This window comes from Thalassophryne amazonica, chromosome 10 (assembly GCF_902500255.1).
Source record: "Thalassophryne amazonica chromosome 10, fThaAma1.1, whole genome shotgun sequence".
Lineage (NCBI taxonomy): Eukaryota > Metazoa > Chordata > Actinopteri > Batrachoidiformes > Batrachoididae > Thalassophryne > Thalassophryne amazonica.
The window spans coordinates 19,416,773-19,434,467 of record NC_047112.1 but is presented as its reverse complement, the minus strand read 5'-3'; the positions used below and the strand labels follow the sequence as shown (position 1 = coordinate 19,434,467).

At 42.0% G+C, this 17,695-nt stretch overlaps 1 protein-coding gene across 2 annotated transcripts in view; it reads left to right on the top strand.

Moving 5' to 3' along the window:
* The window catches only part of syde2 (synapse defective 1, Rho GTPase, homolog 2 (C. elegans)), a 113,206-nt gene extending 96,382 nt beyond the window's left edge, over positions 1-16,824 (top strand). The window contains exons 7-9 of one of the 2 annotated variants that reach the window (XM_034179512.1): positions 584-815; positions 11,643-15,532; positions 15,593-16,824. In XM_034179512.1, the coding sequence (XP_034035403.1) occupies positions 584-815; positions 11,643-12,331 (921 nt within the window). In that variant the 3' untranslated portion in view covers positions 12,332-15,532; positions 15,593-16,824. Of the gene's footprint in view, positions 1-583; positions 816-11,642; positions 15,533-15,592 lie in introns of those variants that run through there. The other variant, XM_034179513.1, reaches the window with a different exon arrangement.
* Positions 16,825-17,695: the final 871 nt, after the last annotated feature.

Below are 17,695 nucleotides of genomic sequence, written 5' to 3'. Positions count from 1 at the left end.
TTTTATTGTTCTTTTTTTGAAAGTTTACTGACGTTTTCTTTTATCTGCTGGTTTCAGTCCCTGTCTGTGAAGGACAAAAACAAACTGCAGGGCATTGTCAAAACCTGTTCTAAAATCACAGGCGTTAAATTGAGAGACTTGCAGTCGCTGTGGGAGCAACAGGTGCTGAGTAAAGCAAAGTGTCTCCTGGCTCAGCCGCTCCATCCTTTGACTCCAGAATTCATCTTGATGCCTTCAGGGCGTCGTTTTTATGTTCCAGCTCAGAAAACTAATCATTTCTCAAATTCCTTTGTGCCTTCTGCTATTAAATTGATGAACTCTAAGGGGACTGGGTTTTTTAAATGTCGTATAATTTTTATTGTTCCACCAGAGTTCCACTTGTAATTGAAATGGATGGTAGTATGTTGTGTGTATGCGAGAACTGCTCTGGAATGCTGTAAATGAATTGCCCTCTGGGATCAATAAAGTTTTCTGAATCTGAATCTCAATTTCAAAAAGGTGGTTTTTGCAGTTGTAGTTCAGTTGTTGATATCTCACTGATTTAAATTTTAAATTAAGTTTTTCTTGTTTGTTCATGTATCAGATGACACTATGGAAGCTCCTTGACCACTTAAAGTTGGTTGCATCCTACCAAGACGTCAACAAGATGACGTGTCAGAACCTGGCGGTGTGTTTCGGCCCAGTGCTGCTCAGTCAGCGCCAGGACGCCTCTTGCCACACCAACCGGGTCTTCATCGACTCTGAGGAGCTGGCCAGCGCGCTGCACTTCAAAAAGCACATCGAAGTCCTGCACTACCTGCTGCAGCTCTGGCCAGGTGAGTCTGTGTGTATTTTAGCAAATGTTTTATGTTAAATGTGCTTCTGTCACGTGTTCTGGCTTTAAAAAAAAAAAAAATGAATACAGTATCTCCGAGTTTACCAGACTCAAACTCTTCCCAAATAAGTCTCAGCACTACAAAGATCTGTTTTGATCCTTGTGGTTATCAACCAGCGCCACAAGTAGAGAAGACAGACATCAGCCACCATCTGGCCCACAAATACATGACATGAAATGTTTCATCAGGACAGGCAGCAGAGAGCCGAGCCAATCAGGGCCAGGCTAGTAAACCGCAGTGTAAACCCAACGTTTGAAGCGTGGCCCGCCTTAAGATAAATTGCTCACAGAGGACAGCCGCCCAGCAGCAGCCTCGCGCTCAGCACTGGTCATCTGTCTCCATCCACAACTGCTCTCCACCAGCTGCTACTGCAGTATGAAAGAACTCAGCAGGGATTTATTTAGTTATTTTTCTTTTTTGCTTGAAGGGCTGCATACAGTATGAAAAACTGAAGCGTTTAATTTTAGTTTTCACTCGTCTTTGTCTGTGTATATTTCAGCACAGTGTGAAAACCAGCGCAAGCTCAATAATGTAGTTGTACAAGGTCAATACTGTAGTAGTTGGCAACCCACTGTTATTTCCTCAGTTTAAAAAGAGCGTTTTTTTTTTTTGTTTTTTTTTCCGGCAGGTCATGAGCATTTTTAAAAACCTGGATGTGTTTTTTATGGTGTGCATGCAGCATTTACAGCTGCTTTAACCACATCAGGCTGATTGATCAATCAATCAATCAATCAATTTTTTTTTTATATAGCGCCAAATCACAACAAACAGTTGCCCCAAGGCGCTTTATATTGTAAGGCAAGGCCATACAATAATGATGTAAAACCCCAACGGTCAAAACGACCCCCTGTGAGCAAGCACTTGGCTACAGTGGGAAGGAAAAACTCCCTTTTAACAGGAAGAAACCTCCAGCAGAACCAGGCTCAGGGAGGGGCAGTCTTCTGCTGGGACTGGTTGGGGCTGAGGGAGAGAACCAGGAAAAAGACATGCTGTGGAGGGGAGCAGAGATCGATCACTAATGATTAAATGCAGAGTGGTGCATACAGAGCAAAAAGAGAAAGAAACAGTGCATCATGGGAACCCCCCAGCAGTCTACGTCTATAGCAGCATAACTAAGGGATGGTTCAGGGTCACCTGATCCAGCCCTAACTATAAGCTTTAGCAAAAAGGAAAGTTTTAAGCCTAATCTTAAAAGTAGAGAGGGTGTCTGTCTCCCTGATCTGAATTGGGAGCTGGTTCCACAGGAGAGGAGCCTGAAAGCTGAAGGCTCTGCCTCCCATTCTACTCTTACAAACCCTAGGAACTACAAGTAAGCCTGCAGTCTGAGAGCGAAGCGCTCTATTGGGGTGATATGGTACTATGAGGTCCCTAAGATAAGATGGGACCTGATTATTCAAAACCTTATAAGTAAGAAGAAGAATTTTAAATTCTATTCTAGAATTAACAGGAAGCCAATGAAGAGAGGCCAATATGGGTGAGATATGCTCTCTCCTTCTAGTCCCCGTCAGCACTCTAGCTGCAGCATTTTGAATTAACTGAAGGCTTTTTAGGGAACTTTTAGGACAACCTGATAATAATGAATTACAATAGTCCAGCCTAGAGGAAATAAATGCATGAATTAGTTTTTCAGCATCACTCTGAGACAAGACCTTTCTGATTTTAGAGATATTGCGTAAATGCAAAAAAGCAGTCCTACATATTTGTTTAATATGCGCTTTGAATGACATATCCTGATCAAAAATGACTCCAAGATTTCTCACAGTATTACTAGAGGTCAGGGTAATGCCATCCAGAGTAAGGATCTGGTTAGACACCATGTTTCTAAGATTTGTGGGGCCAAGAACAATAACTTCAGTTTTATCTGAGTTTAAAAGCAGGAAATTAGAGGTCATCCATGTCTTTATGTCTGTAAGACAATCCTGCAGTTTAGCTAATTGGTGTGTGTCCTCTGGCTTCATGGATAGATAAAGCTGGGTATCATCTGCGTAACAATGAAAATTTAAGCAATACCGTCTAATAATACTGCCTAAGGGAAGCATATATAAAGTGAATAAAATTGGTCCTAGCACAGAACCTTGTGGAACTCCATAATTAACTTTAGTCTGTGAAGAAGATTCCCCATTTACATGAACAAATTGTAATCTATTAGACAAATATGATTCAAACCACCGCAGCGCAGTGCCTTTAATACCTATGGCATGCTCTAATCTCTGTAATAAAATTTTATGGTCAACAGTATCAAAAGCAGCACTGAGGTCTAACAGAACAAGCACAGAGATGAGTCCACTGTCCGAGGCCATAAGAAGATCATTTGTAACCTTCACTAATGCTGTTTCTGTACTATGATGAATTCTAAAACCTGACTGAAACTCTTCAAATAGACCATTCCTCTGCAGATGATCAGTTAGCTGTTTTACAACTACCCTTTCAAGAATTTTTGAGAGAAAAGGAAGGTTGGAGATTGGCCTATAATTAGCTAAGATAGCTGGGTCAAGTGATGGCTTTTTAAGTAATGGTTTAATTACTGCCACCTTAAAAGCCTGTGGTACATAGCCAACTAACAAAGATAGATTGATCATATTTAAGATCGAAGCATTAAATAATGGTAGGGCTTCCTTGAGCAGCCTGGTAGGAATGGGGTCTAATAAACATGTTGATGGTTTGGATGAAGTAACTAATGAAAATAACTCAGACAGAACAATCGGAGAGAAAGAGTCTAACCAAATACCGGCATCACTGAAAGCAGCCAAAGATAACGATACGTCTTTGGGATGGTTATGAGTAATTTTTTCTCTAATAGTTAAAATTTTGTTAGCAAAGAAAGTCATGAACTCATTACTAGTTAAAGATAATGGAATACTCAGCTCAATAGAGCTCTGACTCTTTGTCAGCCTGGCTACAGTGCTGAAAAGAAACCTGGGGTTGTTCTTATTTTCTTCAATTAGTGATGAGTAGAAAGATGTCCTAGCTTTACGGAGGGCTTTTTTATAGAGCAACAGACTCTTTTTCCAGGCTAAGTGAAGATCTTCTAAATTAGTGAGACGCCATTTCCTCTCCAACTTACGGGTTATCTGCTTTAAGCTACGAGTTTGAGAGTTATACCATGGAGTCAGACACTTCTGATTTAAAGCTCTCTTTTTCAGAGGAGCTACAGCATCCAAAGTTGTCTTCAATGAGGATGTAAAACTATTGACGAGATACTCTATCTCCCTTACAGAGTTTAGGTAGCTACTCTGCACTGTGTTGTTATATGGCATTAGAGAACATAAAGAAGGAATCATATCCTTAAACCTAGTTACAGCGCTTTCTGAAAGACTTCTAGTGTAATGAAACTTATTCCCTACTGCTGGGTAGTCCATCAGAGTAAATGTAAATGTTATTAAAAAATGATCAGACAGAAGGGAGTTTTCAGGGAATACTGTTAAGTCTTCTATTTCCATACCATAAGTCAGAACAAGATCTAAGATATGATTAAAGTGGTGGGTGGACTCATTTACTTTTTGAGCAAAGCCAATAGAGTCTAATAATAGATTAAATGCAGTGTTGAGGCTGTCATTCTCAGCATCTGTGTGGATGTTAAAATCGCCCACTATAATTATCTTATCTGAGCTAAGCACTAAGTCAGACAAAAGGTCTGAAAATTCACAGAGAAACTCACAGTAACGACCAGGTGGACGATAGATAATAACAAATAAAACTGTTTTTTGGGACTTCCAATTTGGATGGACAAGACTAAGAGACAAGCTTTCAAATGAATTAAAGCTCTGTCTGGGTTTTTGATTAATTAATAAGCTGGAATGGAAGATTGCTGCTAATCCACCGCCCCGGCCCGTGCTACGAGCATTCTGACAGTTAGTGTGACTCGGGGGTGTTGACTCATTTAAACTAACATATTCATCCTGCTGTAACCAGGTTTCTGTTAGGCAGAATAAATCAATATGTTGATCAATTATTATATCATTTACCAACAGGGACTTAGAAGAGAGAGACCTAATGTTTAATAGACCACATTTAACTGTTTTAGTCTGTGGTGCAGTAGAAGGTGCTATATTATTTTTTCTTTTTGAATTTTTATGCTTAAATAGATTTTTGCTGGTTATTGGTAGTCTGGGAGCAGGCACCGTCTCTACGGGGATGGGGTAATGAGGGGATGGCAGGGGGAGAGAAGCTGCAGAGAGGTGTGTAAGACTACAACTCTGCTTCCTGGTCCCAACCCTGGATAGTCACGGTTTGGAGGATTTAAGAAAATTAGCCAGATTTCTAGAAATGAGAGCTGCTCCATCCAAAGTGGGATGGATGCCGTCTCTCCTAACAAGACCAGGTTTTCCCCAGAAGCTTTGCCAATTATCTATGAAGCCCACCTCATTTTTTGGACACCACTCAGACAGCCAGCAATTCAAGGAGAACATGCGGCTAAACATGTCACTCCCGGTCTGATTGGGGAGGGGCCCAGAGAAAACTACAGAGTCCGACATTGTTTTTGCAAAGTTACACACCGATTTAATGTTAATTTTAGTGACCTCCGATTGGCGTAACCGGGTGTCATTACTGCCGACGTGAATTACAATCTTACCAAATTTACGCTTAGCCTTAACCAGCAGTTTCAAATTTCCTTCAATGTCGCCTGCTCTGGCCCCCGGAAGACAATTGACTATGGTTGCTGGTGTCGCTAACTTCACATTTCTCAAAACAGAGTCGCCAATAACCAGAGTTTGATCCTCGGCGGGTGTGTCGTCGAGTGGGGAAAAACGGTTAGAAATGTGAACGGGTTGGCGGTGTACACGGGGCTTCTGTTTAGGGCTACGCTTCCTCCTCACAGTCACCCAGTCAGCCTGCTTTCCCGGCTGCTCGGGATCTGCCAGAGGGGAACTAACGGCGGCTAAGCTACCTTGGTCCGCACCGACTACAGGGGCCTGGCTAGCTGTAGAATTTTCCACGGTGCGGAGCCGAGTCTCCAATTCGCCCAGCCTGGCCTCCAAAGCTACGAATAAGCTACACTTATTACAAGTACCATTACTGCTAAAGGAGGCCGAGGAATAACTAAACATTTCACACCCAGAGCAGAAAAGTGCGGGAGAGACAGGAGAAGCCGCCATGCTAAATCGGCTAAGAGCTAGTAGCTACGCTAAGCTAGCGGATTCCTAAAAACACGCAAAGTGAATAATGTGTAAATAATTTAGAGGTGATTCAGCAGAATGAGTGCTTTAGTTAAGGCACGTAAAGATTACAATGGGAAACAAATCGTAATCTAGATAACTAGATCAATCTAACTGCGCAGATTAAACAGCTAACAGATACAGAAAAACACCGCTGTGCTCCGGAACAGGAAGTGATACAATACCGCAGTGAGAGCCAACCACCAGTAGAGGCAAGCAAGACTGAAGATGCCTGAAGAAGATCTGACTCTGTCTGGTCTGCCCTCCAAATTGAATGGCATCATCTGCCTCCCACGCTGCACCAGTTCTGTGTAAACCGCTGAGGTCGAGCACCGTCATTGCTTCATTGCAGAAAATCAGCAAGTCAGCATTTTTAAATCACATAATTGCAGGTAGCTTTGTAGAGTGCAAATGGAATTGCAGAAAACTCTGGAAGACTGCTCACGACAACAGTGCTTTCTTCCATCAGGTCTCAAAAATGTAAATTTAACTATCATCTTTTCTGGACAATATGTTGCACTGGAGCAGTCAAATCTGTCCTAAAATTTTCATGAAGAGGAAAAAAAACCCTGTATGTCGCATCAGTCTCAGTCGTACTTCTGAAATGTGGCACTAGTGCTTCATGTAATCAGTGGATTATTTATAACACAAAGAATGCAGTAGCATGCAAAAACTAACCAGCTGATTAATGCTGTTGTAGGAAGCACAAAGAACTCGAGAGTAAACTGCTTTGTGTCACCACCGAATAGCAGAGTCAAATGTCATGTGTGCATTTACCTCACTAAATTAACTTTTTAATTGATTATACATTTTTAAAACATTAAGTTAACCTTACCTTAGCCTAGCCATCCTCCTTATTGTGCTTCTGTCTGTCCCATGAAGTGCAAACAAGTAGAGTGCTCAGTAGTATGAACGTTATGCCCTCCCTTTATTCAAAAGCATCGGTTTTCCAGTTTGAGAGCATGATTTATTAATTTTGCTCATTCTCAAAGAATCAGAAGTTTCACCTAATTCCGATCTTCTTCTACTTCTTGTTCTATGGTGGTTGACATCAAGCTTAATGGTGCCCTACCACCACCTTCTGCCCCAGAATGCAAATCAGAAAGTACCTCATTCAGATCAGTATACAGGAACAGCTTGTCACGTCCATCGATAGTACCATCCTGTGGCTGTAGATGATAATGCTGATGATAAGTTGTAGGATCAACTAGATAAGTGTAAAAAAAAAAAAAAACCATCAACTAGATAAGTGTAAAAAAAAAAAAAAACCTGACTTACAAGTATAGTCAGGTCATGTATAGCCTTGTTTGCAACTTTTTCACCTTGTTCATGGTAGCATGTTTAATATCCATGAAACTATAAAAGTCATTCCACCTATGTGCAGCTTGAGAGAGATGTAATCTGTTGATTTTTGGAGTTTTCCTGAGTAGCGCCTCAGCACAATTTGTATATGTCCCAGTGGGAGGTAGGCATGCTGCTTGGTGTGTTTCAATACAAGTCAGGAGAGATCGGTTAAACTGATTAAATGTGTGTCTTGAGCATGATGAAAGTGTTCAGGAGCTTGGCTGGCATCTCTGCCACCTTACCTTACCCTCAACTCCAGACAGTCTGGTGCAGGTTTGCTGAAACTTGCCATTCATATTTCTCACCATGCATGGAAAGAGTTAACTGGAGATGCCAGGAGCCGAGTACAGAGTGTGCACCAAGTTCACCCGGAGTTGCACAGAGTTGCCTCGGGCTGCCCCGACCAACCATGGGCAGGGCAGCCGGGAATCCAGTGAGCTCCATTTAAAAAAAAAAAAAAAAAAAAAAAAAAAAAAAAATCCTGACTTCTGCTGAGTGGTGTGCCTGATCAGAAGGACTTGGCACCAAATGCTACCAGGCAAAGAGCTGCTCGGGGAAATCGGCCAAAGTGTGCTAAATTCTGTTACGGTATGAAACGGCACATAACTCAACCAGGTGTGAGAGGTGCTTGAGAAATGATTCAGCTCCAGAGGTGGCTGTGACTTGATCTTGTGGCAACTTTGAACATCTACAAAGCCCTTCAGTCCTTTGTTTACACTCTGTGACATTTAGATTCTACCCACTTCCACAGCACAGAGCTCAGGATGTAATTAAAAACACTCCAGTCTTAACCTTAGTGCTCTTTACCTGAACATATCACAGTCATCATGAGATATTTTCAGGCCTCTCCTGACACAGAGAGCTCTGTTACACTCTCACTCAGGCCACATGTGTCCATGCAGGACAGGTGGCAGTGTTCTGGTGAGGGCACAAGTTTGACACGGGGACGTGTGAGCGTCCAGCATGTGTGCATGAAAAGCTGTTGAACATGCCCTCCACGTAAACCAAGTGGCATGCAGGAGCGGTTAAATGAACATAGCTGGTGGCAGTACGTGACTTTGCTGGAGGTCACCAACAGCAAAAGCAGATTCTGTACTCAGGATTTTGTTGGCATTTAACTTCAGCTTTATTGATGTACTGGATAATGATTTAGCATTTTCTATTTTGCTGGTGTTCAGCAAGAGTGTTTTCAAACCTGCACACAGAAATGTACAAAAAGTGCATTTTGCCTTTTGTCCCAGTAAAGTTAAAAAGTTGCAGAATTTGCTCGTCTGTTCTGTGCCTCACATTTCCACTTTGTGTAACAAAGCTGAAAATACCTTTAATCGCACCATCAGTGAATCGTGTCTGAAATAAAATAACGTGGTGCATCTCAAAGGAGAATTATTTCAGTTTGTTTTAGGTGATTAACTGGATGAGTCTTCAGCCTCGGAATAGTTGCAAGGCATGTAATGTCCACATGCATCTGTTTAGAATTTTTTTGTCCATTTTTTGCAGTGGCACATAGATATTCTGCAAAGACAAACAGGAGTGTCCCTGCAAGAAAGTGCAACTTCTGCTGCACTGAGAAGGACACATCCAGGCTGGACAAACTGATCAGGCAGTACAACTCCTCACTCAACAGGAAGACAGGGGACGGGAAGGAGAGGAACAATAGTAGCCAGTTAACCAGTAGCGAGCAGTATTTCTGGTATTTATTTACATTTTGCAAATTGTTTTTTACATCTACTTTTCATACTCTGTGTGCTTCTTACCCTGTGTGCTGCTGTACAATGCTGCTGGAACTTCAGTTTCCCTGAGGGAGTCTTCTCAACGGTTCAATAAAGTTCTGTCTAATCTAAGAACTTCCAGTGCAGCACTCTGTGATATTTTGGGCTAACTTGATACAGCTGACTGCAAATTTAAAATTTTCGGAACAGAAATCATATTGTTGCAGAGTCAAGACTTAAAACCGGTATTTATTCTCTTTCTTATGAATAGTTTTTATTTTTTTATCTGTTTTATTCTTTTACTTCTGTTTTTAATTATGTATTTGAATTTTTATTTTATTTATTTATTATACTTATTTAAAATTTTATATTGAACTGTCCTGTGTGAGGCCCCTTGAGATGGCTTTTGTTGTGATTTGATGCTTTATAAGCTGATTGAATTGAAATTGAATTGAATTGCTTCATGCTGTAGAATGTGGGGATAGGAGCTGGCACCGGTGGTCCTCGTCAGCATATAGACCTGCACTGCAATCATCTGGATGCCTTGTTTATTGTTGTCTACATTTTTCTCCACATAAATGACTTCTGGGTCTGTTAACACGTTTCTGTTATTGTTTTGTAAACGTACATAGCGCCAGCGTCGGGTAACTGCCGGACAGCCAAGTTTAATTTTTAAGCCTGGTTGAGAGAGCATGTGGTTAAAAAGAAAACCACAACAAAAGAGGAACGCACAGAGCGTAGCAGTTTGACTTTAGCACTGACGGATTTATTGTGTGTCGTCTTCACAGTTGGAATATTTTACAGCTATCTTGACACATGCTAATCCATGTTAAAGAATATCCAGTAACATTTTTCTTTCTGCAAACAAGCATTGATTTGACCTACAATTTTTTTTTTTTTTTTTTAAGATTTCTCGCCAGCAGAGAGACAAACCTGTTCAAATTACATGACTGGATGTTTTGACACTGCAGTGAGATCCAGTTAATTTTTTAGTGTAGCTTGACTCAAGTTTTGTAATGTGTGATGTCTTGGTTAAAGACACTGTGATTCCATCTGCACATGTGGTTTTGCACTGTCCCAGGAAAGACTCACTTCTGCCTTCAGAGGTTCATGGATTTATTTACATTCAGGCAGTGTAGCACAGTAGCTTTATAAAACTTTGAGTTTTTTCATGTTGATAAACCCCATGCTGGATTTGCTGCTCTGGTCTTGTTTACACGCCTGCCACACCTTAACGATTTAGCCAACGTACACTGACGGTATTAAAAATGCTGGCATACACTAGCGTATGTCCAATATGTTATGGGTACGTTTTGTGTAAGTTAAGAGCATGTTGAACCGCTCTGATATACGTCGTAATATGGCATGAAGAATATTTTCGATGCATGCCAGTGTATGACTGGTACGTCCCACATATGCGGGACATAAGATGTAGGTAAGTTAGGTGATTGTTGACACACGTTTCTTGTAAGTTACTCATATCAATACTCATCAAGACAGATCAATACGCTCAGTTGCGACCTTGCGTACCGGCCCGGGCTTTACGTTCTCAGGGTGCAGGACTACTTTGTGTCCCTAGGGTGAATAAGAAGTCTGCGGGTCACAGAGCTTTCTCTTATCGTGCCCCTGTTCTGTGGAATGATCTCCCTGCGTCAATAAAACAGTCAGATTCTGTGGAGACTTTCAAGTCCAGACTTAAGATGCACTTATTTTCCCTTTTATATGGCTAGCATACTGGTATAGTTTTGTTTTACGCTTTTTACTCTTTTAATTCATGTTATAACTAATTGGAGCGGGCTGCGGCCTCAACTTGACCTAAATTCTGGGTCTTTTAGTGAAGTTTAGGGCTAGCGGCCGGCGATCACCATAGTATTTCTCTGTTTTTCTTGTTGTTTAATGTTGGCAAATGATACAGTATTTTTTGTCTTTCTGATGCCTGATTGTTTTTTCTCTCTAAGGTGCAGCTCCATTCAGAGATGGGAGTTGTATTTGTGCTGGCGATCCTCCTGTCCTGTGCACCAACAGCAATTCTTGTATATTCGTCCGTGAATTGTTCTGTGCAGAGGGTCACCCCTTTGTCTGGTCTGCTTGAGGTTTCTTCCTCAGAGGGAGTTTTTCCTTACCACTGTTGCTCTGGGGGTTAGTAAGGTTAGACCTTACCTGTGTGAAGCGCCTTGAGGTAACTCTGTTGTGATTTGACGCTATATAAAGGAAAATAAAATTTGACATTTTTTTATGTCAATGATTTCAAAACTAGATTGTTTAAAATGTAGCTTAGAGTGCTTGTTTGTGCTTGAACGGATTGAAGGGGTTGTAAAGGCTCAGTGGTTAAAGCAGCGCGTCTTCTGTGCAGAAGGATGCTGGTTTGAGCCCAAGCTGGAACCAGTACCTGTCTAATAATTAGGGAAGGTATAAGGCGGTGCAGAAAGTAACTGGCCACCCAACAAGCCGTGGTCCCGCACATGTGCAGCTTTAATTAAAGCATGAACTAATTAAAGTAAGTGACCGACAGAATCTGATTATCTTTGTGCATATTTTTGTGGTTTTTATCTCTGTAGTTGTTGACAAACACAGCCACACCTCCTCCCACCTCCCCCTGGGCTCATCTGACCCGCTATCAGCACCTCCTCTACGAAGGAGAAAAGAGCGCCCCCAGGTGCTGAACTTAACTGATTCAGAGATTGCAGGCGTTTTACGGTCAAAAGCTGGACGCCTTGACAGCCCGAGCAACCGCTACGCTGGCGACTGGAGCGTTTGTGGTGAGAGCTACTTCCTTTCTGATATGCTGCTGCTGCCGCCGCCCACGAAAGAGGAAGCCGACTACGACGATGTGCCCTCTGAGGACGAGGAGGAGGAGACGGAGAAGATTGAAGATACAGAGAAAGCAAACAGGCGGGTGGTCACAAGCCGTTCATCTGATGCGGCAGAGCAGGAACAACCTGAGAGAGAGGAGGTGGAGGACGAGGAGGATGAGGAGCAAGAGCGGGAGGAACGGCATGAGGAGAGCGACAGTTCGGGGAACAGTCAGCCATTTGAGGAGGAGGAGGAGCAGCAGCGGGTGTGTGAGCACATTCTGCCACCGCGTCTCCCCAAGGAGCACACGTATCAGGCCTTTGTAAAGATCCAGGACATCAGCCCCGTGCTCAGTAACCGGGTCAACCTGAAGGACCTCCAGGAGAGCATCGACACGCTGATCGGAAACCTGGAGAGGGAGCTCAACAAGAACAAGCTCAACGTCGGATACTGAATGCTATCGAAGCTCGCCAGCGCAGAATGCTTCAGGATACAGCCGCGGTGTTTCCACAGAGATCCTGTGACATCACTGCAGCAGTACGGTGCACGGTACTGTTGTTAAAAAAACAAACAAAAAAACCTGTAAAGGATGTGATGAGAAGAAACGTAACAGGGCACTTCTGGAGTTTGTGTTATTTTGAAACTTACCCGCAGACATTCCTCAAAGTTTATTTTTAATCAACTGCCTTACTGTACGTGCGTTTATTTTGGTTCGATTCCATGTTGTTGTTGTTGTTGTTTCTCTTCTTATTAGAAGAACCCATTGACCCCTCCGGGGTTTAAGAGGTGCCTTACTTGTGTGAAGGTGGTACTGCAAGAGGAAAGTCAACCCTGAAACATAACGCGTCTCCTCCTACGATCTTAACCCTGCGTCAGCTCACAGACGGCAAAACGTGTCTGATGGCACAAAACTCATGATCCAAAGCTGGTGTTGGTATCAAAATAAGCTTCATTATGTGTTGTTTTTAGCAGGTATGAGCAAAGCCAGGTCAGGTCAAGTCTGGGAGCATACACTGGTGCCACACATTCCCGCATCCACCTCACCACAGAACTGGTTCGGGTCCTAGATAGCATCCACCCAAACACACAACCAGTCCATCCTCATCTCTAGAAAGGAACCATCTGTGCTACAGCCAGGTGAAACGTGATCATCCCTTTGACCTTCTCCAGCTACTGCTGTTTTAAACACTGAGGCTCCTGTGTGATGAATCATTCAGAGACAAACATGTTCGTCATGTCGTAGCTGATGTTTCCTTATGGCGCAAGTGAAGTAGCCTGTAATAGCCCTTCATTTTCACACAAACTCATTCCAGCAATACCCAAGGATCCTCCAAAGAGACCTAGTATCAAAGACATCTAGTCATCAACACAGATCGCTAGTTAACATCAGGTCATCCAGGTCAGAGGAACCACACAATCAAGACAGGAAGCACCAGGACCCGGTTTCATAAAGCAAACGTTTAGTCAACTAAACAAGATTAGACCGTTTTCTGAAACCGGGCCTGGGACCTTCATGTTGTGGTGCTGATCGTGCAGAACAAAGATGCTATGTCATGTGTAAAATTACCACTCGCTCATCAAAGAGATACTATAAAGACGGCGGTATGCTTCAAAAGCAGCAAAAATTTCAAGTCAAACAGACATCACAAGGAGATCAAGACCCAGCGATTAAAGTTTTGTCGGGTGCTTTGTGCAGGAGACACACATTGATTTGACAGGTTGTTCCACAGTTCGACGTCCACAGGACACCTTGGATGCAGCAGATAAATGGCTACATTCAGGAGATCAAGATGCTGCTTAGATGTTCCTCGTAAGATGCCGGTTGAGACCCAAAGTGGTTCTGTGAGGTGGTGAATGTGGTAATTCACAGCATCAACACAACTCCTCCCTCAGCGGTCACATGACGTGAGCCAGCCGGCATGGATCAAAGTTTCTCCTTATTTTCTTCCTGCTCCTGCTGGAGTAACAGGCTGCTTTCTACAACAAAAGATTTCCAGTTTTACCTACAGATATCTACAGTTAGGTCATTGTCGGCAGCATTTTTATTCATTTTTTAATTTTTCCATTTCTAAATTAACTTTAGCGGCGGGCATCTTTGTCTCACTGCTGCCATCAGACCTGGTGACTTATTTTGTGCCACCAGTGGAGTTGCATAAAAAAAATGAAATAAACTGGATGTTTTCAGTCGGCGGCTCATTCATATTTAATTAAATTTTATATATGTTGCACCTTCAGGTAGCTTTGAAACATGTCTTAATATCTATTTGCTCATCAGAGAAAATGTGATTTGTTTAAAGTGAAAAATGATCAAAAAGGTGGTGATCTAAATTGTGCTACTTTGTCTTATTGCTTGTGATTGTTTTAAAAATAATCAGAAATATTTGTGGGTCATTTTAAAGTTTACTACAAAATTTCAAATCAGACATTTTCAGTGGCAGTTTCACGAACAAACTGCAGCACCTTCATGACCCGCACCTCGGCCCTGTGCCAAGACCAAAACAACAAAAAAAATCTTTTTAAAAACTTTGCGTGCGCTTGGAACGTGTTGCCTGTCTATGAGCTTTGTCATGACAAAAAGCTGGTTCTTGAACTTCTGAAATAAGAGATTTAAAAAAAAAATGATTTGTATAGTGTTGCGTTTCCTCCACCAACCAAAAAATGGGGGTGTCAGTGTTTGTGTATGTCACTGCCACTTCACATTACTAAGGTCTTTGTGATGTCATAAAGCTGTAGGTCTTGAAATGGCAGAACCACATTGTGGTCTGGCAGCAGATCCTTATTGAACTGCGTTGTTGCAAGAACCAGTTTCTGGGTCCTACACAGAACATGAACACGGGGAGCGAGTGTGCGTTCTGTCTGAGGGTGGGCGTTTCCTCTTTAAGGCAGCAGAGAGCTTTTCTTTACTGAGGTATGAAACACTAAATGTTGTACAACAATAATGCACTTAGGAGGTGTGTAGTGGTGCAGATCGTCAACGCCTTGAACGCCACAACAGCATGGCGCTGTGCTGAACTAACGGGAGTCACCGAGCCCACCGAAAGATCCTGTTACCGAGAACCACGGGTGGATCTGAGTTGAACAGCTCGGCGATCTTCCACCTTGTGAAACACCTGCCTGAACTGGATGTGTGGTTACAGCCTAATTACATGCTTATCTGTGCGCACAGAAAGGTGAACAATAGAGATGCATCTGATCCTAAAGCAGGTGACAAAAATTTGTTTCATGTGGCACCAGGGGCTTAAAACCCACCTGTCACCTGCCTGCACCTCCCAGCTGTACACCCTCTGGTAAAGCATTTGTCCGGGAATTAGACAGAGCCAAAATGTGAAGCACAATTTGCAGTGGAACGCCTTAACGAGGGGTGGGGGGGGGTGGGGCTGCCTAAATCGACAAGAGAACGTTTTCCGCAATCCAGGGATTCCAAATGATCAGTATTTAACCTATTTGTACATAATAATGTATTCGGAGTATATTATTTTTGCAGCTTACATTTTGATGGTGTATTTAAATACTTGTGTTGACCTCATAGTGTTGTAGCGATAGTCACGTCCTTCTTTTCATGCTACCTGTACGTATGGTAATGTGCTGGACTAATGGTCTAACGTTGGCTGTAAAATATAAAGTCGTGCAGAAAACGTGACGATATATATGTATTGTGTGTGTGTGTGTGTGTGTGTGTGTGTGTAGTTGACATTGTTTTGTGTGGTGGACTCAGCTGTGTGTTTTTTTTTTTTTTATGGTACTGAACGTTGCATGGTCAAAAAGCTTTACTTACTTAAACTGGCTGTTTGTTCTGTTTGGTATTTATGTAAATGTCCCCCCCAAGATGGATGGCTGCATCGTTCCAGTGTTTCTCCAAAGGACGAAAAGGGGGAGCGTTCACATTCATGTTTTTTGATTTGTTTTGTAGAATCAACACAGCAGCACAACTCTACCAACAGTTTATATGTTGTGCGTCTTTTCGCGAAGGTTTTCTGTTCCCACAATCGGTCATATGACCTTTTCCCCCAGTACAGATTTTAAAAATCAGTTCTCTTTCATCATCATTAAAGCGATACATAAATCTCTTCCATTTTTAATAGATTTCACAGCAGTCAGATTATTATTAGAGCTTGGTAATAGTACCAGTGGGCATGAAGGCAGTAAAGGTGATGCCAGTTTGTCATTTGACCCCATTGACCTTGACCTTCACCTAAATGATTGACCTGCAGTTGGAATCCACCTAAGTGTGTGCCACATTAAGTCCACATCAGCTTAATTATAAAATTTCTGCCAAAATACATTCCTTAATACCAGTTTTAGGGTAGTTTGGTAGAAATCAGAGGACCTGGGAGGAGAAAACCAACAGAAAGGCATAGCCTTGACCACAGTAATTAACTCTTGGTAAATTTGACCTTGCTGGGCAATTGAAGAACCCACCTATGTACATGGGCCAAGTTTGGTGCAAATCAAAAAGAAAAATGTAAATTTTGGTCATTTCATGGACATTAGCTGGAGAAGCCCATGGGGACGCCCGCTGTGCCAAGGATGCGGCGAAGTGTGGCACCAGTGTATATATCCAGACTTGACTTGGAGTGAAAATCATAATTTTGTCTCCAGTGACCTTGACTGTTGCAAAAACAAACCCTTTAAGTCCAATTCTGGGGTCAGTTTACAGTACATGCACACAGCAAGTCTGATGGAAACCGAAGGAGTGGAACAAATGTCTTGGGTTTGATGACCTCGCGTCGGTCTGCACGGTGCTGAGTGCCCAGCTAGTTAATTCTGTTTTATGTTTTCAAATGTTCAAATTAAATATTTCTTTATTTATTTGGTGCTTGTGCCAAACCCCACCCCTCTGCATGTCACACCATGCTGTGAGACTTTCAGCAGGGTTTTTGTCCAACCATCTGTTTACAGGAAACACAAAAACCACCAGGTGCTTCAGTGATGCAAACCTTTTTAGTTTGCTTTTGATCAAGGAACACGTCGATGGTTTAAAGAGCAAAGTGCAAAATCATAACACGTGGTTTTAGCTCGAAATCAGTTTTCATGTTTTTTTTTTTTTCTTTTGATCTCAGATGTGCACGTTAATCAATTTCAACAGTCAATATGAAGAAATGTGTCTGGATCTGAGTACACATACAGCATCCAAGTTCATTTCCCCCCTCATTCTATTTTATTTCCTGTTTGTCATTAAAAACAACATACGTTTCTTGTTTTGCCCTTTCTGTCCTTTGGAGAGAAAATGCCACCTGAAACGTGTCAAACAGAAAATTGTATTCTGAGAAGTGTATAGTCATAAATAAAGTATATTATTTTACACACATTTGGCCAAATATTTTCTTGCTACTTGATGAAGCACTCAGTGTTGGCTAGTAGTTTGAGTAACAGGCCTTCCAGTGGTATAATTAAACATGCGAAATCAAAGGTGTCTTGTTTTTCAAGAGAGTTGGAACAATTTATTGAATTCATTTATTTTCAGTTTAAAAAAACTTTTTGAACAAGAATCAGCCTGCAGCAAAAGTGCCACGATTTCTGGATTAGTAAGCATTAAAACAATGGTTCGAACTATAGGAGGAACAGTAGGCTCTGACTTTGTTAATTAAGAATTGGACTCCCTCAAAAATGGTAATTATAACGGGTGGTTAAAAACTTAACACTCAACAAAAATATAAACGCAACACTTTTGGTTTTGCTCCCATTTTGTATGAGATGAACTCAAAGATCTAAAACTTTTTCCACATACACAATATCACCATTTCCCTCAAATATTGTTCACAAACCAGTCTAAATCTGTGACAGTGAGCACTTCTCCTTTGCTGAGATAATCCATCCC